Source organism: Tachypleus tridentatus, chromosome 9 (assembly GCF_004210375.1).
Source record: "Tachypleus tridentatus isolate NWPU-2018 chromosome 9, ASM421037v1, whole genome shotgun sequence".
Taxonomy (NCBI): Eukaryota; Metazoa; Arthropoda; class Merostomata; order Xiphosura; family Limulidae; genus Tachypleus; species Tachypleus tridentatus.
Genome location: NC_134833.1, coordinates 131,175,716 through 131,203,256, shown reverse-complemented (window position 1 = coordinate 131,203,256; position 27,541 = coordinate 131,175,716). Strand labels below are relative to the sequence as shown.

The 27,541-nt window shown below is 34.9% G+C and overlaps 1 protein-coding gene across 1 annotated transcript in view; it reads right to left on the bottom strand.

Moving 5' to 3' along the window:
* Positions 1 to 27,541, bottom strand: part of LOC143227488 (uncharacterized) — a 457,070-nt gene that overhangs the window by 225,203 nt on the left and 204,326 nt on the right. Inside the window, 7 exon segments of the mRNA XM_076458930.1 lie at positions 8,829 to 9,122; positions 14,437 to 15,861; positions 18,125 to 18,480; positions 19,196 to 19,393; positions 19,736 to 19,940; positions 20,597 to 20,789; positions 21,742 to 21,787. Of these exon segments, the coding sequence (XP_076315045.1) occupies positions 8,829 to 9,122; positions 14,437 to 15,861; positions 18,125 to 18,480; positions 19,196 to 19,393; positions 19,736 to 19,940; positions 20,597 to 20,789; positions 21,742 to 21,787 (2,717 nt within the window).

Sequence of the window (27,541 nt, the reverse complement as noted above, 5' to 3'; positions counted from 1 at the left end):
AACAAATAAATAGCATTTAGTATTCTATCTTTGGCGAAAATTCACCAAAAAATCTCATTTAATCTTGATTACGATTTGACCACCGCAATTTACAAGTCTTTGCAATCACCTCGTGCCGTAGATGAATTATTCTTCATAATTTTATTTCCTTTTTCATCATCAGCTGATTTTTACTCACCAAAGAACCAAGAATAAATAAAACATAGTGGCTGCTCTTTTCAAAATTCGAATAATTCTAGCCTTACCATTATATACATTTGAACTATTTTAAATAATCCAAAAGTGTTTAATTTACTTATAAGAAAATAATTATTTCAACTTTTAAAAATTTAAATAACATGAAAAGGGGTTGGTCGTTTTTATATTAAATTATTGACGTATGTTGAGAAACAATTTGTAAATAACTTTGCGATTTTTATACGTAAACAAAAAATGCGATGTATGTTCGCTTCTCGAACCATTCTATGTCATTTCTTTAGAGACAACCGATAATACTAGCTACTGTAAAAATGATACAATTAAAAATGAAAAGTGACAAAATAATATGAAACCACTATTAAATAATCATGTAAAAATGACACTTATAAAAAAAAAAGTACTATTAATAATGCAAACTTGGGGAACATTCTTAAACATAAGTAAAATCAATGCATATATTAACTTAAATAATTTAGCGCCCTCTATCCCACAACGATCAAATTTTAGCGATCAGAGCTAAGTGCAAAATAACGACAGAATTATTAGGGTTATAAAATATAATTTTTCTGTACATTTTTTCCCTTCGAGAGAGAAAAAAAAAGTTTAATAATATTTTCCATGATTTATATTGGTAACATTTTTTTCCGACATCTAGGCACGTTACAAGATAAGTCACGTTGCATGTTTTCCCATTAAAGTGAAAAGCTAATAAATTTTATTTGTTTCTGTATTGTCATAATGAAAATTCGTTAATTTTTCGACTCGTATATATCTGTGGTTAACGTTTCAATACGTTGAGTAAACAAAAAAGAGGACTTGGAGAAAAATGGACTCTTGCGATGCAACAATTACAGTTTCGGATTTTCTCTTCTCTCTCTTTTTTAATTAGGTAGATGGTAACGTTTTTCGTATTGAAACCACTTCGATAATTTTATCAACTATAAATGATTTAAAATTATCATTTAACATTTATGTTTAATTTATTAATTCAGGTATTATAGTTGCCCTAGCCTCGTTATGTAGGCCTATTAGTATTACTATTTTACGTTATTTTACATTGATGTTTAATTTATTAATTCAGGTATTATAGTGGTACTGGCCTCGTTATGCAGGCCTATTAGTATTACTATTTCACGTTATTAATCGCATTACCGTCTAAATTAACCTTTATTTTAAACTTACTGGGAAATCTTATAAGCTCAGTATTTGTTATTAAGTTTGACCAACATGTTTGTATTTTGGTGTTCATTATTAGTGCATTACTGATAAATCAACACTTCGAAAGTAAGTTTCTTTAAATATATTTCAGTGTTTATTTCACCTAACCGTTGAGCTTGATTAGATTCAGAAGTTATTTATAATTGCAGAAAATGCTTTTATTTGGTTTGATTGTTTTAAAGCAACGCCAGATTGGTGTATCTACTGTGTCGGCAGTAGGGAGTCGAACCTTGGAGTCTAGTGCTGCAAGTGTGTAAACCAATTTCGATACCAATTGTGGGAACAGCACACACAGCCCCTTTTATAGCTTTGTGCTTAAATACAAACAAAAATGCTAAATTAATATTTTTGTTTTCTCGAAACGTTGCTAACAGATTCGTTTTCAGCGTCGATTACAGGATTTAAATTACAATATACTGCGTAAAGTGTAACATTTTACGGTACAAATGTTTAGGCAGGATATATGATTTAACTTTGAATATTATACTTATCTACGACACCACGAATCAATGAGGGAAGTAGAGGTTCAGGATGTACCTGATCCTTCCAGATCACGTGACCAAAACAACGATCAAATGAAACGCTTTTACCAGAATTACTTATTTAAGATTTAAGACTGTGGATGTTGAGAAGCCACAAAGATTTTATATTGCTTATAAAACTATTTTGCTAATTACACAGAGCTAAAGAGATTGTGATGTAAATTTTAAACTGATTCATACAACGTCCTTTTTTTAGCAGGAATTGTAAAAATTAAAAAGTGAATAGCATTTAAAGATGATATTAATTTTCTTAGAATGACTACGAAATTGAAATATTTTGAAATAACTAACTGTCTGTATTGAGCTATGATGGAATTATGACTAGAAAGTGTAAAATATTGGATTACAGCGTTAGCAAATGATAAATTAACACTGATTTTGGAAACTTACATTTTTTTTCGAAAACATATTACGATAAATTGGCATAAAAGTACAGTACAAAAAAATGCATATATCCTTCCCTGACATTTATGTGATTATACACTGAATATAAAAAGGTTCGTGGAATTTATCATTTTCCAGGGAAGTTTAAACAATTTTTGTCGAAAATCTTTCTGTACCTGTCTTACGAAGTAGGATGAGAACAGGACTTTCCAAAGATTCTAAAAAATTAACCAGTTTCTTATTACATTGTTGATATGAATATTCATATTTGTTTATTTACAACAAAATGTCAAATATCTAGCATTGGATAAAAGGGCGTTCAGTTTTAAGACTCAGAAAACCGAAGAAAACTTTTAGAAAATGGTATTCTTATTAATTAAAATTAAAGGACATCAAACCTTAGAGCATCATGTTTCCTTCCACTTTAGCTTCTTAATCACTGTGGTGATGACCACTTTATACTGTTAGCTACTGTAGTAGCCTTTAGTCACTATGATGATGAAAATTTTAGTCACTTATATAACGTAGCGATGACCGCTTTAGCTTGTTGGTCACATTGATGTGATGAATGGACTCCAGCTGTAGTGCTGTTTGTTGTAAAACGTCGATATATTCCTTCTAAAAAGTAGTTCAGATAAGAAAAGCAAAATATATCTCTAGGTACTGGAACTTCTTAGCAGTGTGTGTTCCAAGAAGAATATATTAAAATCCCACCGAAAACACACTAGCTCAGTAAAGTTGCTTATGTCTTCGTTAAAATAGAGCGAAAGCGTAGAATGGAGTAATTAACGAAAACAATAAGTGGTAACACAGCACTAATAAGATAAATAAACTTGGTTTAAACTAAGATATTAGGGAATACCGCTGGGGTTAGCGCGTGCGAAAACAAGCTCAACGATACGCTACTTTCCTAACACTAAGTTCAATCTACAGGTGCGTTGGTGTATGGACAGACCTATATCACTGACGGATAGACGGTAAGAAAGGAGGGGCAACCTGTTGAAATAGTACTCCTTGTTAGAACAGGTTCTACTAGGCTGGGTCGACAAGAATTGCCGACATAAACTTAAAAATCTAAGATATGGATATATTTGACATCTGTTAACGTAACTAGGTCAGACTTTCAATGTAGTGGACAACGTCTGTGCTAGTAAGTTAGAATATAGTGTGAAATAAATTAGTAAATAAATACTACCACTTTTCTTTTAACTGTTTGTTGTTGTTTTTTTGTTTTGTGAATTTCGCGCAAAGCTACACGAGGGCTATCTGCGCTAGCTGTACCTAATTTAGCAGTGTAAGACTAGAGGGAAGGCAGCTAGTCACCACCACCCACCGTCAACTCTTGGGCTACTCTTTTACCAACGAATAGTGGGATTGATGGTCACATTATAACGCCCCCCACAGCATGTTTGGTGCGACTGGGATTCGAGCCCGCGACCCTTAGAATACGAGTCGAACGCCTTGACCACGTGGCCATGCCGGTCCTCTTACCTCATTATTTTAAAATCTTTATTATTTAGCAATGTGTGCTTTCCTTTGATAAGCATAAGTTTTCACAACTAATTTGGTTTATCTGATAAAGATAAGACAGAGAGTTCGTTGTTAAACATAAATCTACATAATAAACAACCTGTGCCTACCCAATTTATAACGTTATAAAGTCTTCAGACTCACTGCTGCGCCACTAGAGGCTTTTCAATGAGATTCTTTCGCTTTCTTGAATTGTAATGTTTGTTTCAGCGCCATCTAGTATCAACTACATGTAGCCCGAAATCGACCGTACAATCTTCTGACGACCTTGGAGTACACAGTACGCATACAATACTGTATAACATCTGTCATATATGTGAAATAATTAAAATCGATCTCTATAGTGATTAGTGTATTTAATATTTTGTTGTATTTTATGAATAACGATTTTTATATCAATGAAAGTAAGTCCACACAATGCTGTTGTTTTATATTTGAACGTCACCATTCTGATAGGAGTTTGGTACCTGAAAAGGGTCCAAAATGTAAACCATTTGCCCTAAAATAGTATTTACCATTTCTGTTTTAGCCTCCTTGAAAACGACCATTCAGTATATTTTTTATATGTCATATTTTTTAAAAGTTCCCATAAAGTTGAGCAACATTCGGAAAATCAGAATTATTCTCAAATAACCGCTTGTGTATTACACCAATATTAATTTTAACATCTGATATATCTTTAATAATCACACTGAACAGTAGTAATGTTTACAACAGTTCCAGAACCTCGTTAATGTAGCTAATTTTCTAGTTTTGATTTGTATTGTATAAGATACGACACACCTGCGTTAAAGGTGATCGACCTTTTCGTATGTGAACTATAGGCAAAGAACTGTTGTATATGTGTGTGTGTGTGAACTATATGCAAAAAACGGTTGTATGTGTATACATGTGTGTGTGTGAACTATAGGCAAAGAACGGTTGTATGTGTGTGTGTGTGTGAACTATAGGCAAGGAACGGATGTATGTATGTGTATACATATATATCTTGGTATAAAATTGTATTTATACTACAGAAAAAACGTCGTAAAGGGAAAAAGGAAGGAGTGATCAAATTCCATTGTAACTATTGTTCATTAAATATGAACGACTTTCTGTTCTAACAAAATAATTAACATAAATGTCTCACAGAACATAATAGAAACCAAAGAAATAAATTCACATGAGTATACAGGTTGGACAAACAGAAGAATGATAGAGAAGACCCTCCGTAAGTCAATACATAAAAATTAAAATTGGAAAAACTTGTCTCTTTGTTTGAACATGTCCAGTCTTTGAAAGGAACAGAGTGCAATAGGTAGACAAATATTTACCAACACCTTTTATTTTATTTTGTTTGTGCTCCATCTTTATGGTTTCGAGTTAAAATCAGTTGTTTTTTTTATTGTTAATTATGCGTTTTTCAATAAAATGTTGCTCCTTGATGGTTCAGTGGTACGTTTTGGATTTTATAATATTAAAATTCAGAGTTCACTTCCTACGATAGGCACACCACAATAGACCATTGTGATGTTTTTTATGGTTAAGAACAAAATAAAAATCTTCAGAGCTTCTAATGTATCAGTAAAACTCAACATGAGTTACAGTTACTGGACTACTGGCGACGACCAATAAGGTTAGTTAAAATGGCGGAACGTGTTCAGCGGAATCGCGTCTCGAACTTTGGACTTTTGTAGACTAACGTACTAATCACTAGGTCATTTCCGACCGTTGCAACAAGTATCTTATAAATCCTAAAGATACAAGGCTCGAGACGCGATATCGGTGATTACGATTTGCATCTTCAGCTGTGAGCGCGTTATAAAAGTGACAATGAATTTCGTTATTCAAATGGCTGGACAAAACTATTTTTGTCGGGTACAATTCTCTCAGGTCTTTACTTCAGAATGAGGTACGACTGTTGACTGCGATACTAAACTGGGTTATTCCAAGCTTATATTTTGCTACAGTGATATTACGAACATCACGTTTGTAGAGCTTTAAAACAAGAATTGTTTGTTTGTTTTTGAATTTCGCACAAAGCTACTCGAGGGCTATCTGTGCTAGCCGTCCCTAATTTAGCAGTGTAAGACTAGAGGGAAGGCAGCTAGTCATCACCACCCACCGCCAACTCTTGGGCTACTCTTTTACCAACGAATAGTGGGATTGACCGTCACATTATAACGCTCCATGGCTGAAATGGCGAGCATGTTTGGCGCGATGGGGATGCGAACCCGCGACCCTCAGATTACGAGTCGCACGCCTTAACACGCTTGGCCATGCCGGGCCTTTAAAACAAGAAAATGGCAAGAAGTAAAATCAACCCTAACTGAGAGAACTAAAAAAAAAAAAAAGGAAGAAAATGATGTGAACAAACAAACCTTTCAGTAAAATTAATTTGTCTTCATCTACAACTCACAAACATAGTTCGTTATAGATCAGAAAGCTTTGACTGTGTGAACTTTGTATAACGATGTATTAAAACATTTAACCGTTTCTTTTTAAACGCCAAACTATATAATGTAGTCAAGAACTGATACGTGAAAAAGCAACTTCCCAACTCTGGGACTTGGTATGGGAATGGTTGGGACGCTTGACTTGCAATTTGAGGGTCGCTGGTTCAAACTCCCGTCCCACCAAACATGCTCGCCCTTTCAACCGTGGGAACATTAAAATGTTACGGTCAATCCCACTATTAGTTGGTAAAATAGCAGCCCAAGAGTTATCATTGGGTGGTCTGCTTTCCCTCTACTCTTTCATTGCTGAATTTGGGGCGATTAGTGCAGATCGCCCTCGTGTAGCTCTGCGAGAGTTTCAAAAGAAATCGCACCAAATTATGGCTAGTGATCAGGTCCTGCAGACTGGCTACAAACTACTTTGGTCAAATATTGAGGTTATCCTCCCACACAAAAATATACCTTAGCTAACAAAGAAGCAGGACCAGCACGGCTGTGGGGGATGGGGGGGTAGGTGCAGAACAGCACAATTAACGACTGCACAGGGCGACACAATACGTCACATCGACCCTGCAAGGAAGCTAATTGAAGTCCAGTAGATGCCGGACTTACAGTGTTCCTGAAGGTACGGGAGTGCGGCAGTAGGAAAATATGAAAAAGGCACTAGAGAAAAACAAACAAACAGAGGAATGTGGAGTTGTTGTTTGTCTAATATACCCGTATGTCATTACCATTCCTTCCCGAATCATTGATTGTAGCACTCTGTTAGAGGTGAAATGTCCTTACAGTGCACGAAGATATCACTCCATATTATGTAATTATCTTAAATTACACGTGTAGATCATGTTACAGCTAGATCAGAACCATTACTATTTCTTTCAAGTTTGAGTCCAACTTTATGTTTCGTAACTAATTGTGTAATATACCTGATAAGATTTATATATCTATTTAATTTTGTTTGTTTGTTTTCGAATTTCGCACAAAGCTACTCGAGGGCTATCTGTGCTAGCCGTTCCTAATATAGTAGTGTAAGACTAGAGGGAAGGCAGCTAATCATCACCACCCACCGCCAACTCTTGGGCTACTCTTTTACCAACGAATAGTGGGATTGACCGCACATTATAGCGCCCCCATGGCTGAAAGGGCGAGCATGTTTGGCGCGACGGGGATGCAAACCCGCGACCCTCAGATTACGAATCGCACGCCTTAACACGCTTGGTCATGCCGGGCCAATTTTGTTTGTTTGTACTTAAGCGCAAAGCTAAAAAAAGGGCGATCTGTGCTCCGCCCACCACGGGTATCGAAATCCGGTTTCTAGTGTTGTAAATCCGCAGGAGATACAGTTGTACTACTTGGAACATGTATTGAAATAAATAACGAATTTATTTATTCAGTATTTAAACAACAACAACAAAAAAAAACTGGACCCATTTTCATAAAACTGTTTTAGGTCAGCTGGTCCAGATGATAAATTTTACAAGCCACATGAGTATAATTTCGCTTAAATGTACTATGTTGAAAAGAGACAAGTTAGTTTTAATAATATTACACAGTTCAGAAAAGAACATAAAAACTACACCCAGTAATTCTGTTTCACAAAGCTGTTTATTAGTCATATTTTATGTACTTTTTGGTACAACACACTCTGAAATTACATAATATTAAGCATACTGTTCTTATTTCAGTGGCAAGTTTCGGTTTATATTCATTGAGACAATTCACATCCCGTCGTCGGAGTGCTTGAAATTTTAATACAAAGTTTCAGTCTTTTTTTATTCTTTGATCTTGGAAAAACATTCCCCCCGGGATTATTACAGCCTTGCACACAATACCCGGTAGTCTGCATTTAGAAACTAAAACTAACACAGCACTGAAACTACTTATAACCTTAAGTTGTGAGATTTTGTTATACAGTCCAATTACTAGAGATAGAAGAGCAAAGGAAACACGTTAAAAAGAGAGAGAAAGATAACCCAGTTGGTTATCAGCGCCACCAACTGGAAAAACTGAGTGAAGACCGACTCTCTAAGCCCTAGGAGTTTCTCTGTGACCTGATTGTTTAGTCAATGTTCACATAAGTGCCGCTGAGGTTGAAAATTCTAACTCCAGCTAATTATTGCATTTATAGAGTTGATGAGCTGAGCTTTGGTTGATGATTCCTTGTAATTCGTGCGTCCTTTTGTGGTCAATAATCGTGACATGGGTTAGCTTCAAGCGCTGGAAAATATGGGGCGAAGAAATATATCGAGTTTTCAATCATTTTTCCTAGGCTAGTGCCCGACCCATAAACGGTGCCATGAAATAGGCTTTCTTTTCTTTTTTTAAATCCCGTGTCACTTTTAACTGAAATTGGAATTAAACTTACTTAATAATGATATTGGTATTCCAGATGTGGTTTAACCTGTGTTGATAAGGGGCATGTAATTAATTTCACGTATGTATGGGACTCTCATTCGATTAGGTAACCCGTTAAATAATCAAAAGAGAAGCGGAACAGTCGTTCTGTGAACTAAATACGTCAATAAAGCAGAAATAATCCCTTACTTGTGACATCTATTTCCACATTGAGATGGGCGGACGTTGTTTTCGTGCCAGCAATATTAGTGGCAGTACATGTGAACTTTCCGCTGTCCTCTGGATATACTTCTGGGATGACCAGGGTACAGAATCCGTCTTTGTAGGTTAGATGGTAATCAGAGGACGATGTAATCTGGACATTATTTCTGAACCATTTAATTACAGGATTCGGAGTACCCGTAGTTTCACACTGGAGCACAGCACGACCTTTTTCTTTCACAGTGACATCAACCAGAGGCTGTAATGTACAAGACACGATTTAAGCCTCACATATAAAATAACAACCAAGTTCTATTTCATATTCACAGTTACAAATTGCATTTGTACTATATATTTACTATTTTTATTCCACTGCTTCTGTTATACAAGTTTTATTAAACTTTTGCTCTCATAAATAATTATAAATAAAAGATGTCTCCCTGCTACTCACTGAAACATGAAAGACTTGCATGTACTGATTAGCAGGTCGAGTGCATTAGGTAGCTAATAAGGTTTATCCTCCTTCAAAAGAAAATACTTCGAAAAAATAAAAATAACGTCTTGTTTTGTGTGTATATTCTTTATATGTTATAATTTTATCAATGTATTGACGTTTATTTTGTATATGGACAGTATTTGTGTACTTTCTGCAGAAAGTTAACAATGAAATAATTTGTTTTCAAAACAGTTGCGAATTGGTTCAAATGCCTGAATCATATGTGGAAAAACTACACAAAACATGCACAGAATAAACTTTTCAAAGTTCGTTTTCTTTTGTAAGTTCAATGTTACTTTTTCAACATGAATTTGAAGGTTATATATATACACATGTACCAATTTTATGTGCCATTGTTGCATTATATATATTTACACAGAGTTGTAGACATTTCATAATGAAAGATATAGATTACTACGAAAAATCCTTATTAATATCTGTGAACGACCCTGGTGTTGTTTCAAGGATTTATGGTTAATAAAAATCCAATCGTCCGGTATTTCCTTGCTAATATCAACTGCAGTATTGGTCTAATCGTAAATGAGGTTTGGCATAGTCTGGTGGTCAAGGCGTTAGACTCGCAGTAAGAGAGTCGCGGGTTCAAATTCCCGTCATCAAACTTGCTCACCCTTTCAACAATGGGTATCTTATAATGTAATGGTCAATCCCACTATTTATTTTCAAAAGTATTTCCCAAGAATTGTCGGTGGGTGGTGTTTTATGAGCTTCCTTCCCTCTAGTCTATATCACTGCTAAATAAGGACGGCTAGCGCAGATATCCCTCGTGTAGTTTTGCGCGAAGTTCACACCAAACCCAGTCATAAATAACTGAAACAAAGAAATGAAACGTATTTAAATATAGGGAAAAATACAACTTATTTTCTGTTGTTTAGTTTTTAAATCTTTTCTTCTTGGTCGTACTGACTGTATTACAATGTTCACAGAATCACATTCATGCTATGCGTATTGAACACATTTTGCTTAAAAGCACATGCTCTTTTTATTATTTCTAGTCCTCCATTGTTTGAATAGGTTAGGCCTAGTATAGAGGTTAGCGTGACCTAACTTTGAATCCGATGGTCTATGATTTGTGTTTGTTTATTGTTTAAACTAGTGCCATGGATACGTTATAAAGATGACAATCAAATATCTATATTCGATTAGGATAACCCAAAAGTTCGCGGTAGATGCTGTTAAAAAACTACCTTCTTTCTTGTCTATTAATTCAAATTAGGGATACTATACATGGCCCATGTGTAGCTTTTAACGAATAAAAAAATGTCATAACTAGATCTTATTTGGATCTATCATGTCAAACCTAACACTCGTCGAAATGTTGAAACAGAGAATATTGTTTGTTTGTTTGTTCGAAGTTAAGCACAAAACTACATTATGGACTGTGTTCTACCCACCACGGATAACGAAAACCGGTTTCTACTGTTAAAAGTCTGCAGACATACCGCTATGCCACTTAGGATATAAAAGTAAGAATGCTTATCTACTTTTTCTCTGTATTTGAAACGTCTGTTTCTAAAGTTCGTTTTCGTAAAAAGTTTGTAATGACTGAATATTTTTTCTCTACGTTTTATCTATAGAACGCACAATATGTTATTTACAAAATATTTATAATTCAAAATTGATTTTCTGCTTATAGTATTTCTGGTAGCATTTTCACTTTCTCAAATGTGAAATAATTTATGCAAGAATGTCTTCACTGACATTTTCTAAATACTTGTGGCTTGGATTTCACTTAATTATATAGCTGTTATTGAAGAAAGGACGACACACCCCAGTGGTACGTCTCCGGACTTATACTGCTAAAATCTAGGTTTCGATACCCGTGGTGGGCATAACACAGATAGCCATTTGTGTAGCTTTGTGCTTAATAATAAACAACAATAAGAAAGAACGATTTTCAAAATTAACACGAATTAACTTAAAATTATTAATCAGGAACAATATCGCGTGGGTATAGTTCACACATTGAACAATAAAAGTAGATACATCAAGCATACACAAAACAAGCCTTCCTCCTTTTAGGGTTTAAGAAGATAAATAGATTTTCCGACAGGGCCGGTTTACGATGGGTGGCGTGTGCCCTCAGCCGAAGGGGCACCAAAATAAATTGCAGTTAGCGGTTCTTATCAGTTTTACAGGGGCAGAACCGCCTAATATAAAGTTTGTAGAGGCCACAATTTTGCTTAGGGTGACTCTGGTTTCTGAAAGCTCTCGGGTCATTGGTTTCTTTTGGTTAATTCGCCTCGTATCATTATGCCTATTAAACAATAGCATCAATGTAAGTCTGAAGGTTGATTGTTATATTTTACTTCACTAAACATATTCAGTCAGTGGCGGATTTGAGGTTGTGTGGGCCCTGGGGCTGAGACCCCTCTAGCCCATACGTAAATACGCCACTATGTTCAGTGCTAAAGCAGGAGTTTTAAGGAAATACTTAAAGGCTTCTCTGTAACAAAACAGGAATATCGAACCTATAAATCACATGAAATTCAGGCTTTACTTAGCAAATGATTATATCAGTCACTATACACACACAAACTGAAAATTCCGCACTGTTAGAGCGTTATGTAATCTTTTCACTTCTTGTTTTATTCCGAGTAGCTGTCGTGAGACCAGATCTAACTAGGACAACACGTAGTTCGAGTCCTTTGCCCAATCAACGACATTTTGTAGCCTGGGGTGCCGCGTTTGATTGCGAAATGAGAGTAGTGCTTTCCAATCCAAAGTCGAGTGAGTGGCACCCATAAAAACTACTTTGATCTATTTTGTGGGTCATTCTAGACATTAATTCTTACATCCTGACTGGACTATAATAAATCTTATTTAAGAATGATCTTTATATGTAGAAAGAAAAAAAAAATTAGTTGAATTTAGACTCGACTACAAACACGATGAAGATGACAGAACTCTCATGCCCTGAATATGAATAAGTCGAGGTCAAGTAATGTAACTTAAGTGGCTTTCGTGCTCACGTCTTGCATTTTAACACTGCCATTTGTACTCGTATCAAATACAGTCATTTCGAGGCTTTCTAAATGGTAGATTCACGCGTCAGTAAACGTAAAGTTGGCTCACAAAGTTGTCCAAATTTATATAACAAGTTTGCTCCTGATGGTGAAACTGATTGTTTTTATTCATTTAGAGGTTTTGTTTGTTTGTTTTATTTAGTTTCGCGCAAAGCTACACGAGGGCTTTTTTTTTTTTTAATCTAGCCGTCCCTAATTTAGCAGCGTAAGACTAGAGGGAAGGCAGCTAGTCATCACCACCCACCGCCAACTCTTGGACTACACTTATACCAACGAATAGTGGGATTGACCGTTACATTATAATGCCCCCACGGTTCAAAGGACGAGCATGGTGTGACGGGGATTCGAACCCGCGACCCTCAGATTACGAGTCGAACGCCTTAACCCACCTGGCCATGCCGGGCCGTTTAGAGGTTTAACAAAAAATGTTTCGGAATAAGCGAACGTGTTCAATCTGTCAGATCCTGAGATAATGCGATATTATCTTATTTTAGTTTAATTTACTTAACTCTGGAGAACAATGGGGCATGTTCTCGTGTAATCATTGTCATATAGAAATGTTTGACTTCACAACAGCACTGAAAAAAAGACAAGAGTAATTCGCATTCCAAGCAAACTGAAAATGAATCTCGATTCTAAGCCTGTATATAAAATTGAAATAAATATTTGTAATAATTAAGTACTCCTTGTTAGCGTACAATAAATATTAAAGTTACCTGCAGACCAGGAAGTGTGTGTTAAACTGCTTACCAACAATGACAGTTAGGGTTAAGTTTGTTCCGTATATTAGCGTAAAGCTGCACAAGGCTTAGTTATCTGAGCTAGCAGCCCCTAATTTTGAAGTGACGGACGTCAGGAACACTTCACTGAACAGCACCTATTGTCGGACCTAACCGTTACTTTTATAATGCACCCACAGGACCAAAGTGCGGAATGTGATGTTTTTTTTATTTGCTTGAAAGGATGCGAATCATTTACTCTTCAGTGCGTTATAAGAATGGCAATCAAATCCCACTATCCGCTTAGAGTAGCCCATCTCTCGGAGGTGTGAGATATCACTTCAAAATTAGGGGCAAGAGCTTAAATAGCCATTAAGTCGCTTTCTACTCAGTTAAAAAAACAAATTTATTAAATTTATCTGGAAGTACACACTAGCTCTTAGAAATAGTTTAACAGTCATGCGATTCATGGCTTTGGACGTTAAATTAGTAGTTCTATATGAACTACTTTAATAGCATTACTGCAGGCCACGTGTAATTAAAAGCACGTGTTCTGTATAGAATAAAAAGTTTTGATATTTCTCGGAGAATTAGATATCATAGCTGGAAGTAAACGAAAGAAAATATTTTAAAGTAATTTCTTTACTCAGGCTTAGTAGCGTCTTATTGCGATATTGTGCTGAATATTTGGGACTGAATTTCACAAAAACAACTGTATACAATTTCAAAGTTTCTTCAAGAAAAAATACTTGATACATATGGTAATATGATATTTTTCTTTGCGTTTTTAATTCCGTAATTTTCGACTCGTAATCCGAGGGTCATGCGTTCGAATCCCTGTCGCACCAACATGCTCACCCTTTCAGCCGTGGGAGCGTTATAATATGACGATCAATCCCACTATTCGTTGGTAAAAGGGCAGCCCAAGAGTTGGCGATGGGTGGTGATGGCTAGTTGCCTTCCCTCTAGTCTTATACTGCTAAATTAGGGATCGCTAGCAAAGACAGCCCTCGTTTATCTTTGCACAAAGTTCAAAACCAAACCAAGTTCTTTAATTAGAGATGCAATTAAATAATTTTACTTGCGAATTATAAGCACTACTTCAATTAAAACGTTGTAATTGCATTGAACTCCAAGATTTCTAGCTATTAAATAGAGCGGTGTAATTAAGTAGGTCGTATTATTTAATGTATTCTTACGTTTCTAATGAATACTAATTTAAACGTTTGTCTTCATTAAAAGTTCTCTTTTGCGATGGTTTGTGAAAGATATAATTACCCAAGTTTTATTCTAAGATGAATACTTAGGGCTTACTTGAATAAATACAGGAGGTTTCACTTCAGTTGCAGTCACTGGAGCTTCTTCAAAACAGATTTCTTTCTTCGGCTTTGGAGGTATGGGAGAGACACTGGGTTCAGCTTCTGTGTCAGAGAGAGCTATGTGTTCAGGTGGTGGTTCCTTCTTGATTATTGGTTTAGGTAATGAATGAGAGATTCCTTTCTGTAAGGGGAGGGAGGATTTCTGAGATTCTTGGGGAGCAACAAAACCAAATTTGGGAGAAGGACCTGGTTTCAGAACAGGTTCTGTTTGAGAAACAGCAACACATATGGAAGCAGATTTAGGTTTTTGGCGAGGTATAGTAGCTGGGATATTTGGTGTGTGTTCAGCCTTACTAAGCTGAGTAGGTAAGTGAGGAGAAGAAGAAAAGGTAGAAGGTGCTGGTGGTTCAGAGTGTATTGGAGCAGAGTGTCTCCTCTGGTTACATGTTGGAGGTTGTACAGACTTCCATGTTGGTGTCTTTTCTGGTTGTTTACCTGGGCTCCAAATAGGAATAAGCCTCAGTGGTTGGTCTTCCTTTTCTTCTGTGGTACCTACTTTTGGGAAAAATTTAGAAGGCTTAGGGGGAGGTGGGCCAATATATTTTGAGGTTTGTGGAGTTATAGGAGGTGGAAATTCTGCTTGAGGAATAACATGAGCCTGTGATTTAAGTGGATGCTCAGTTTTTACAACTTTGGAAGGTATTACTTCAGGCTGAGGTTTTAAGTGAGCTGGAAATTTTTGTGTTAAAGGAAGTGAGGGTTGTGGTATTTTTGGTTCTTCAACTACAGGAACAATGACTGCTGGCTTATGTTTCTGTTCTTCAAATTCTTGAGCTTTAGGTGCTCCAACAGCTTCAACTTCAGGAGATGGGACCAAACTATCTGCTACTTTCTCAACTGGTTGAGGTTTTGCAGGTGTAGGTGGTCCTGAAACCTTACTTTCAACCTTTGGCCCAAATATTGTTTCCTTGGGAAGTGGTTTGGGTTCTCTTACCCGGTGTAAAGGTTTCTGTATTGGTAACTTCTCTTGCTCATCCTCTTCAGTTTTTACTGGAACAAATTTTGGTTGGGAAGTAAACACTTTTTCTGGTGTTGTTGGTAGAGGTTTCATGTAGAATGGTTTCTTACACTCATCAACATGCCTTGGTTTCTCAACCATTGCAAGTTTTTGTGGGAGTGCATGTACGACTTTCACAGTTTCTTGAGAAGCAACTTTTTCAAGCATGCCTTCAGGCCAAAACTTCTCATTAGAAGCAACAGGTTTTGGGGATGAAGTAGGTGGTACTGTTTTAGTGTGAATCCCAGCAGTATGAGGGGGTGCAGAAAGTACAGAAACAGGAAGAGATGGGGGTGCAGTCACAGATGGCAGCTGTAGAGGCTCAGGGCCAGCAGACTGTGCCACAGAGACCTTAGTGACTAGCTGAAAACAGAGTGAGGACAGATTAGAGAGAGTAGGATGTAAGAAAGCTGTTAAGAGCTCAAAAGAAACTTGATTTGACCAGTGTTCTTTGTTTAGATAATGAGAGTCTTATAAAAATTTTAAATTTAAAGTGAAAAAAGTAACCTGCCAAATATAAAAATACATATATTAATTAATGACATGTAGACATCAATTTATCTTCTATTAAAAGAAGATATTAACTAGTAAATAAAATTGAAATGTCTAAAGTATTTATTCTGTGGTATATCCTGGTGCATTATTGGTATGTCTGTGTGCATTTGTGCATGTTTGATTTTGAGAATGGAAATATGCAATATAAAAGAAATCATGAAGTGGAAAAGTGTTATTATAATGCTAGAGGTTAAAGAATAGCAAGATAAAAAGCAGAAGAAATGGCATGCCATTCATACATGCAAAACTCATTCATTGTTCACTACATTAGTACACATGTTAAATAAGTTAATGATTGCTTGAGCAAGTTTCAATAAATCTCCCTTCCAGAATAATCAGTAACACTGTTTAAAAAGCATACTTTTAAAATATATCTTGCTTTTGCCTCATATTATGACAATCTTTTGTGAAAGTGTCAATGGAAAAAAAGAATTATTTTTCAATTACTACCAAAAAAAACAAAACTGATTTTGTTTATAGAAAATGCATATTTTAATAACCCCAAACATAACAATTAGTACAACTTAAGAAGAAATTTTTTAAACATAACCTTAGACTTACTCTATCTAATACATCCAAGTAGCATTTTGCCATGATTTGTAGTAAAATGCAATGTTTTTCTTATTTTTCAGATGAATGATTTGAAAAAATTCTAATTCAGAATCTTTATATTAAGCTAATATAGGATGTGTTTCCAGTTTCTTCTGTAAAAAAAACCCTAATAATTATGCAGAAGATTAAGAAGTTCCAAAGTAATTTTGCAGCAATGACGGTAACTATCTAGAACTTATAACATAGACACTTAATAGCTTTAGAACTTATCTTGTTAGGCATAAATGTGAAGCTACACCTATTCATCAGCTAAGTATTTTTATTTACAAAAACCATACATCTTTGTAACAAATAAGCTTTATTCTTTAAATATGTAACCAATCCTCTAAAGGTATTATTAGAAACTGGCACATGGTTAACCTACACGCGCTGTCGCATGATGATGAACGTGTCATTTGTATATTAACATCCTTTTTCTTCATTGCAGCTAATGCCAACTCATATATGCTAGTTTGCATAGATTGTGTAAATGATGTTAATGGTATATTCTTTTTTCTTGTTTTTTTAGTATAATACTTTTAGAAGAGCAAATATTTTTAGCCATACTAAATTATTTCGTAACATCTTTTTCCCTCAGTTTTTGTCCCTAAATGGGGTAGAATTTGTATGATCCTAAATTTTAGTAACACAGTTAAAAGTGAATTAATATGAATGTTTTTCACTCCCAAACACAGCATTAAATACTTGTCAACTAGTTTTGTTTTTTAGTTGTCAGATGTTGCCATTATCTGTGTCTATTTAATAATTTAAATTTCATGATAATTTTAAAGATAAGTATTTTCACTGGAGTACAGAAAAGCACAAAACTATAATATTGTAGTCATTCTCATAATATGGAAAGGTATTAACTAGTAACTAAATCCTAGCTGTATTAACAGTGTTCACTCAAGTTCTTTATGCAAGAGATGATAAATCATACTGTTATTTTTTAGTTGTATAGTTTTTATCAGGTTTAGCACAAAACTGCAGAATCAATTTTTACATTTTTGTTTAATGACAACATCCTAGGCTTCAAAGTCACAGTAAAAAGTATTTGGACAGACTACAATTAAACTTTTTTACAGTGTGAGCTGAAAAATAAAATTTGTACATAACTTCAACACCTACAGCTACGAAGGAAAAAAACAAACAAAAAAACATTCCTCGTGCAAACGTTACAGTTTGTTACATCCACCACAGTGGTATGAAATTAGGATCCATGCAGCACATTCCCAAGAAAAACAAAGGACAAAAAGAAACCCATGTGCAGTGCTTTTTTTATTGTACAAACCCAACATACAACATACACCTGATGCATGCACTACAGTTCCAACTATATGTCACAGATAGAACAGTTAAAAGATGATAATAACACAATATTTTTTTCTTTGAAGACACAAGCAATATCATATTAAAGAAGCCTAGAATCCATAATAAACTATTTGAAATAAGTCCAGTGATAGGTTGCAGGCAGCCTCACCTCTTTCTTTTGTTCTACTACGGAGAACTCCTTATACGTCACTTTCTGATCCACTTCACAGAGATCTTCTTCCACAATTAAATTTGCTGTGCTCTGTGCTTCCCCAACACAATTAGTAGCCTTCACAGTTAAGATACAAGCATCATCAGGGAAAGCCTCTGGAATAACTAATGAATGTTTACTTCCTTCCGACTTGAGTCTAAAATCTGGCGAATTTTTAACAAGCTCATTGTTTCTGTACCACGTTACTTCTGGGAGAGGATCACCTGCTACTTCAATATCAAGTTCGATTTTTTCCCCTGCTTTTACAACACAAGCCTGGAGCCGTTTAATGAACTTTGGTGGTACTCTGTGAGCTGAAATAGTCAGAGTGGCAATTATTAACACTGTGAAGCAACAGGAACTAATATGAGTTTACTTAATACTATTAGTACTATTTTTCATTAATGTGAATGTTAGCATAAGGTTATAAAAACATTATAAATGTATACATAAAGCATAAATTGTAATTCAGTAACCTTCAGTATAACAAACTCTGTGAAGTTAACCAGAATCTTTATCCAAAACAGATAATCTTTGTGTAAAGAAAACATTGGAATGGTAATACTAGGTTACCTTTTACTAATAAATAAAATAAAAGTTATATTTCTTAAATATTTGAAAAGTCAATAACTGGAGACTAGGTATCATAGTACTTTTTTAGCAGTTTATTTCACAAAAAGTCTGAAAACCTTACAAAAACTCAACAACATTAGTTTATTTCATTTGAACAAATTTTCTTATTACTGCAACATATGTTGTGCCACAAATTTAATGTTTTATTTGTTATAACCACAAAGTTACCTTATCATTTTTCTAAACCATAAATGCTATGCTATATCATGAAGTAAATATAACATTTACAATTTTGATATTAAATATTTAAATCTGTTCTTTTTGTATATATTTTAGGATTTTATTCTTTGGGAAAGAACAACAAAAACATAATGTCTTTTCAAACAGTCAGGTACGTACAAAGTTAACATCATACAAAACTGAAATCTTTGCTAATTATATATCTGTTTAACTTACGCTTAACAACAACTTCTGCCGTGCTAGTTGCTTGTCCAGCTTCATTGGTGGCAGAACAGGAATATCTGCCAGAATCACTTTCAGTTGCCTTTGGTATAAGCAGAGATGCTTTTCCTTTAGTCAAAGATATCAAAACTTCTGGTTTAGAGCGTAGTTCCAAATTATTTTTAAACCATTTGACAGTTGGTTCTGGATTTCCTAAAACGAAAAATAAGTTATATATTAAAATGCTATTTTAAAAATTTTACAATTTTACAATTAAGTACAGTAGTAAACAAGAATTACACAACAAGGTAAAAAACATAAACTGCTTATTACAGAGTTTTGTATTATTATGAAAGTATTCAGAAATAACACAGCTACCTTACACAAAGTCTTCAATGCTAACATTCCTAACACATTACTACATACTGGATTGTTGGTAGAACAATATAAAATGATGAAACTGTCAAGTTATCCAGACAATTGTAATTGTGAGTGTAGTATAAAAAATGGAGACATTTTTGTGAAGTTATCTATTAATAAGATGGAAAGAATTACCTTCAATTTGCCCTTCTAAATATACTTTTTCTCCAACTTCAACTAGAGTACTTGAAACTGGCTTCAGAAATCGAGGTGCTATGTATTTAGGTGTGCTAGTAGAGGTTTTACCCCAAACTGCTGCAGGTCCAGTTGTGACTGCTGGTGTATCCATATTTAAAACTGCAGTGGTAACAACTGTCTTTGTTGGTGTAATACGGTCCACCTGCATGCCAAAAGATACATTTCACTAACAAAGGTAAAATGGTAATTTTTAATTAAAATGTAACATAACAGGAAATAAAGTACATTAATATAGAATTTATTATACCAACACAACACCAATGTTAAGTTCCATACTCTGGGACTTTACATTTTTTAGAAATTATAGTATATATGTCAAGATCTCTTTCTTGACTTAATACCTTATCCTTCAGCTTTGGACACATTCAGTCTTCACATTGTCCATTAAGATAAAGCTTACGTGAAAAGTTATAAATATCAGTACTTCATGTTATTTGAAAATCTGACTGACGATTGAATTATCAATTTGTTTTTGCACATTACATGATGAGTATATCAAATATGAATTGTTTTTCATTTTTCATGCAGCATTATTTCAATTTCTAGTTTGACATCTTATAAGCATGTTATGTGTGTGTACTAGTTTATCTAAGAATTTTATATTAAGATGAAAATTAAATTTGCATTGTTTCCCTCTTTAACTCTTTCATTACTGTAGCTATTTCTATGTTCCTACCTCTAGAGTAGTGATGTGCAAGTTTGGAATTTTTTTATTACAATAAAAAAGTAAATGTTTACCAGTTTCAAGTTCTAGATATGTAATGAAATGTGATGTCACTAAATGTGGATAAAACTTACCTCATGAACAACAGACTTCTCAGAGCTGTGATACTCTTCAGGTAATGCCTCTCCTACTCTCCTATAGCCATGCTCCTCAACTGCTGAGCTTTGACTGATGCTGTATCCACCATTTTCTTGAGGACCTCCAGACTTAGATAAAGTACTAGTTTGCATCATTGTAGTCTTCTTCATCATTACCATTGACTGAATTCTGAATGAAGACAGAAAAAAATGTAAATACATTTTAAGTAAAAAAAACAATGGAGAGGAAGTAATACATTAATAATCCAAGAAAACAGACATGAAATAATAAGTTATACTTTAGTTATATTAATTTATTTCTGAGAATAAAATTCTGTATTATAAGAAATTACTTATTCAGTTTTACTCTACTATGGAATATGTCAACAGATCTACTTGTGAATAATACTGGATATGGTTTGGTGCTGTGCCCACCACAAGTATTGAAAAAAACAGTTTTTATCTCATGAGTCCTCAAACTTCACACAGAGCTACCAGGAGGGGTGGGTTGGGAGCTGTAATGCTAGAGGTTTGTTTTTATAATTAATAAGTTCAATGTTTATCAGCCAACTGTCATTGAACAAATGGTAACCAAACCTACTAAGCAGCAGCTGACTGTGTTTCAGTGTGCACCTATGGTCAAAATATTGTCATGTTCTGTTTTCTATCTCTTTTAATATGAGTTTTGATGAAACTTTACGATGTTTAACACTCTGCTTTTATTTATTATTGCTTAAAAAGATGAAAAAGTACATTTTGTTCTGATTGGTCACAAATTACTATTATTATTAAAATTATATCTTTAAACTTAGAGAAATCATTAAGTTGTACCAGACAAAAATTTCATAAAAGTCAAAAGGGAAATAATTAGAAGATAAACTTAAAAATATTTATGTTCCATCCTTCTCTTACGATTTCAAGGTTAATTAGTGATCACAATTGGTAGAACTATGTAATGCACTATATTTTAATCTCTAAATAACACTACTTTATCACAAAGACAACTAAAAAAGAAAAGGGAAATCAAAATGGCAGGACCAATTTAAAATGCCAGAACAGTAGCAATATGTTTGATATGTTATCTTCTAACTCATAAAAACAAATATGTAAGTCAATAAATTTCATTAGCACAAGCTACTCACTTTGGTTCTCCAAATCCATCCCACATTACTTTGTCATCAAATGGTTCTGTAAAATACACATAAGATACATAATTACATTGACTTAAACTATAAATAGAAATTTATTCAAATACAGTAAATAAAATGATGTGTGAAAATTCACACAACTGACATTCATAAAAAAATTTAGTTAGAGTACCTCACTCATAATAGAAATCAAAACCAATATCAAGTAATATTAATGGAAGGCATTTTTAGTTTATGTAGAATTATTTCAAATTCTATTTTGGCATATTACAATAATATTTTGTAGGTAAAACTTGTACTTGAATGTGAAATTAACTTGTATTGCCTGTGGTGAATTTACTATTATATATTTATTTTAATATTGAAGTTTCAGTTAAATATATATTTAGAAATGTGTGTAACTTAGACTGTTAAATGTGAACTGCCAAATTCCTGTTAAATTTTTAGAAGATTCTTGTGTGTGAGAATCAACAATTGATTGTTTATGTAAATATTAGTGATTGCCAGTATTGTTGCCTTAGCTGCAATTTCTAGAAAATTTCCTCTCAAGCTAATAAAAGGTAACTAATGTTATATGAAGAGACAGTATATATTGTAGATTTGTTCTAGTCAGTAAACTATACACTTCAGGAACTATAACTGTGATTAGTACTTATTAATCAGGAAACTGCAGACATTCAACCAGGAACGTTTATAGATTTTGAACATTACAAATAATTTGACTTCAGCATATTAACATCAGATGTTAATACCTTTAAAAAACACATTGTATAACTTTAATTGTGAAAAACTTGCATGTGATCACTGAAGAGCTAGGTAGCTCCTCACTAAATGAATTGTGCCTGTATCAACTTAAAATTAACTAATGGTGAACACTCAGTAAGATTTCAAGAAAGTTCCAGATCAGATAGAAGACTTAATACAGTTTGTACATTTGTAAAACTTTTGTATATAAATCATTACTTGTAATAATCATTGATATAAATTGCATATTTGTATTAAGAAAGAAAACTGTGTGCATATCACACTTGTTGGCAAATATCATAAATTTGAGACATCTGAACACTTAATTCACTTCTAAATTCAAATTACTTCAAAACTATTTCATATAATATGTAACATGTCTCTCTCTCTCTCTAACTTTATCACTGCTATGTATCTATGCATGTTCACTCCTGCTAAACGAGTTTGAAATTTTTATCACCATAAGAAGATGTTTTTCATTTTTAACTTCACAAAGTTTGCTAATTCAAGTTTTATGTAAGAAATGAAACATAAAAGAAAATGGGGCTTTTTGTTCTCTATTGTGAATCTAAAAATACACACAGTACTGGAATAGTTGTTTATTTATAAATATAGATGTCACATGTTTTCCTCTGATTAAATCAAGTAAATTTCAAAGATTCACAAAAAATGTTATGGATAAAAATTATGTTAATAGCAAAGACACTCAAATGTTGATTCAATGCATTCTGATCATTATGGGTTTTAGTTTGGTTATGCAATGATCTACTACATTATGTACTTGTCAGTTTGCTTTATAAAAGTTATAATTTTCCTAAATTGAAAATATATTTCTCATAGGTACTTCCTCATTTTGTGCTGCCCTTTATAAGCAAATTTTTTTTTATAATGCATGCCACAAGCATTCTGCAACTCCACATTGCAATCACAGGTTCTAACATGTCTCTTACGCAACTCAACATGTGCCATCACTACTCCAATAGGAAAGCACCACCATTACATGACACATACAACACCCTCTATGTGCCACTACTGAACCATCATTTTGAAGTATGGAAGAATACATAAGGACCAGAAAATTGTGGCAAGAAGGGTGGGAAGTGTGAGAAGAGGGAAGTATCTATTAGAAATACATTTTCAGTTTAGGAAAATTATAACTTCCAATTCAGTACTTCCCTCCATCACAAGATGAGCAGAAAGCCCATATTGAAAAGGAGGAGGGACTGGTACAAGAGAAGAATAAATGTACCTCCCAAAAGCATCTGAATGATACTTCCGTATAAGAGAGAAACAAATCAGATTATCTGAGGAGGAGCACTGCACCACTTCTGAACCAGGTATCTTCTCACCATGTACAGTTAAAAAAAATGTGACAGAAAAGGGAGGAAGCACATTTAAGTTGGAGAGGATAAGTCAAGAAAGTGATCTCAATTAATTTAATGAGTAATTCAATCCAACAGAAAGAAAGTGCCTGAAGGAAGATGCATCCCATGGCATAGAATGGCTAAGATGCAGCATACCATACTCAGAAAGTCAATTACATTCAAAACATCCCTGGTACCAACATCCCTGTGAGGGTAAAGTGAAGATCAATAAGTTGTCGATGTTAGAAAATGACCAACTCCAGAGCATAACAAATTATTCATTGACCCAGGAATTTGAAAATGTGGCATCCAGTATCCGAGGAAATTTCATTGTATGCAATAAATTCCCACAGCTGTGAGCTTGGTATAAAATGTCAATAGGTCAATCATATTACTATCACAAGAGAAAACGAGAGAATGCACAGAACATAGAATGAAACAACCCATGTATACCCTCTGTGGCTCACAACATAAGAGGGAAGAACTGAGGAAGGGAGATGTTCAACCTCAAACATCTGTAAGGACTTTTATGTTCGCTTGTTCACTCAATATCCAAAACTAGCTTGTAAGGTAATAACATTCATGCAAAGACAGGATGAGGGCACTCAAATGAAAGTCTGAACTCCATTGAGATGTCTATTTCTGTTGTATGTGACATTAAGTTCAGAAGATGGTATGCCTTCTACATGGGCAGAACAATACTCTCTAATTTGAACTGAATGGTTACAGCCATCTGTGTAGAACCCATCCAGCAGGATGCTTCCCTGATCAACCACCTTAGTAGCTTGGAACTGATTAGCAGTAAAGACTCCCATACTCCACTGGAAGAAAGGGAGGAGGAAGAGTGTTGAAGAGTCTCAAGGGACTGGTACATCCAAGAGAGTGTAATGGGTGATCAAAAAACCCCTATTTTGAAAAGCAGACCACACCAATGTACTTAACCCTAACATGGCAGCCATCATCAACTGATGATGCTACCTACAACACTCCTGCTGTTTAAGGATTAATCAAGGCATGGCAGCAAATATCTCCTTCTGCTTTACCAATACCATCCAAAGGTGTTATGAAGTGTATAACCATGAGGTTATTGACTCTCTAGAGATACTGTGAAACAAATGGTAAGCATGTGGAGCCATAAAAAGAGTGCACAAGCTAACAGTGCAGATCTCTGTTGAAAGAATACCTAGTCAGGCACCACTTGCCATAGAGCAGGATCCAATAGATGAAAATTGAAGCAAGGGCTTATGAAAGAAAAGAAAGCATTAATAAAGACCTACCTAGTATCATAACTACACCAAAGACTGCAGTATATCCACAGGTAGTAGGTGATACCCTAAAAATGCAGAAACTATGATATGATGAAGATAGTAAGAAATGAATGTCTGAAGGGGGTCCCCACATACCTAACTATAGAATCTCCTCAAAGACTAACCAAGACAAGAAGAAAGGAAAAAAGGTGGAGAAGAAAACTGAATAGTATATAATATGGAATTATTTTTCTTGGGAAGAGGACAAAGAGGAAAAAGCCAACCAGATTAAACATTAAACCCAATTGTAAGGATAAAGGTAGAATGATCCTAAGAGAAAGAGGGTTGTCAGGTGATAAATATATGGGAAGAGAAGCCTCTGAAAGAGGCTGTGCAAGCAATATAACAATGAAAGGTAAGCATTGGGCATAGCAGTTTATCCAAAACAGGACAAGGGAAGAGACAAGAAATAGAAAAGGAAGAGTTACCTCACACGTCATTAAGCTTTTAGGAGGAAAAGAAGGAACGAAGGATAAAGAAGAAAAATGTTGGGTGATACAGTTGATAGTAAATGTATCTAATTAATGCCACCTGCAGGCTAAGAGAAGAAGAAAATATGCCTTAAAGGATAGGTGAAACAATGAATATGAGACAAAGGGCTCAAATAGAGGTAAGGTAAGGGAATGGAGTACAACTTAATGACCCAATCTGGAAGTACCAGAAGCCTAGGTGGCCAACATATTAGGAAAGAAAAAATCAAAAAGGTAAGGGCAGGGGAAAAAAAGACAATGCAGTTAAAAGGAAAATAGAAGGTATGTGATAGGATTGTCCAATACACAGATATTGAGGAGATTGAAGACTCCTCAAAAAGCCATGAAAGAAACTCGAGAGACACAAGCAACTACTGGATGAGAAACTGGAATCCCCTAAGCTGCACTGTGGTCCAAAAAACATTCAATTTTTCCTGAAACACAGCCACGGATGAAAGACTAATGGGTTGAGCTAAATAAAACAGCATTCAATGTGAGAAACCATAGTTCCTTGCTATGGTCTGAACAAAAGTATCACATATGAAAATGGAGGATGTGAAGTGTGGAATGCACAACTAAGGAGCAAGGTTGATAAAGGAGGTTGGGAAATAACAGGAGAGGGACATAAGGCAACAACTGTAACAGGAGTAAGTGAGGAAATCATAGTTGAGTAGGCCAGCAAAAAGCAACTAGTAGGACTATTCATGGAGTTGTATGAACGATGGAGTCTAGTCAATGAAGTAATTGGATAGAAGAATAAAAATAAAGGAACTTGTTCGACCAATCCTGGCTGAAGGCATCTTCAGCCAAATCTCAAGGATGGTGAACAGGGGACTAAAACAAAAGTACCTGGTCATTGAACGAGGTGACAAATACATCAATATGAGAGATACTCCACTGATCACAAAACTACTGTCAGGTAAATCCAGTAGGTCAGGAAAGATAATTCACCACCAGATAGAAAGTGCCTGGTATGTGATAATCTATTAAACAACTGTGATGACCATGGGTTCAAAATAAAGCTCCAAGGTGAGAAAACACAGGTATCTTGACCAAATACCTCCTTAGTGACTGATATGAGCCATCACTGTTGAATTGTTGGAGAGGATAATGACCAACTGCACCTTAGAGATAGGAAGAAAATGATTCAAATTCCAATGAACAGTAAGGACTTTGGGGGCATTGATATGAAGAGAATGTTCCTTCACAGACAACAACCCAAAGCCTCTCAGTGGTTGATCTACACAACCCAGTTCTGAAGTGATGCATCCTTGAACAAATATAAATGTGTTCACAGAGGAGGAAGAATAATGCCCCCTTCATTATGAGCCTTGTCTAATCACCACTGGAGATAAGAGGAAGGAAGGTTGCTGGGAAGATCCATAGGATCCAGAGCAAGATTCCATTGATCATGGAGGACCCACTAAAGGGACTGCATATGAGCCTTGCCAAGGAGTATGAGAGGAATCATTAAAAACCACATCCACTAAAGCAATAGAAACCCATGAGCAGACAGGATATTCCAAATGTCTAGTTTCACAGAACTAAGCTGGAAAGGAGAAAGTTGCACCTGACTGAAATGGGTATTAAAGAAAACACCCAAATAAACAACGTACTTGGTAAAATGAAGGAAGGATTTTTTAATCTGATCACCCAGCCCACTTGAGCAGCTTCAAAAATGAACTGATAAGCATAACAGGCCAACCCCTGTTCAGAACGAGTGAGAAGTAGCCAGTCGTCTATACAGAAACGAAAGCACAACTCCAGGGCATTAAAATGTAGAGCAAAGATTCATAACACCCAAAAAGAAATGTTCAGTGTCAATGTCAGCTCAAAGAGTAAGGTGCAAAACTGGCACACAAACCCACAATGGGCAAACCAAACATGAGGACAAGAACACTCTGAGATG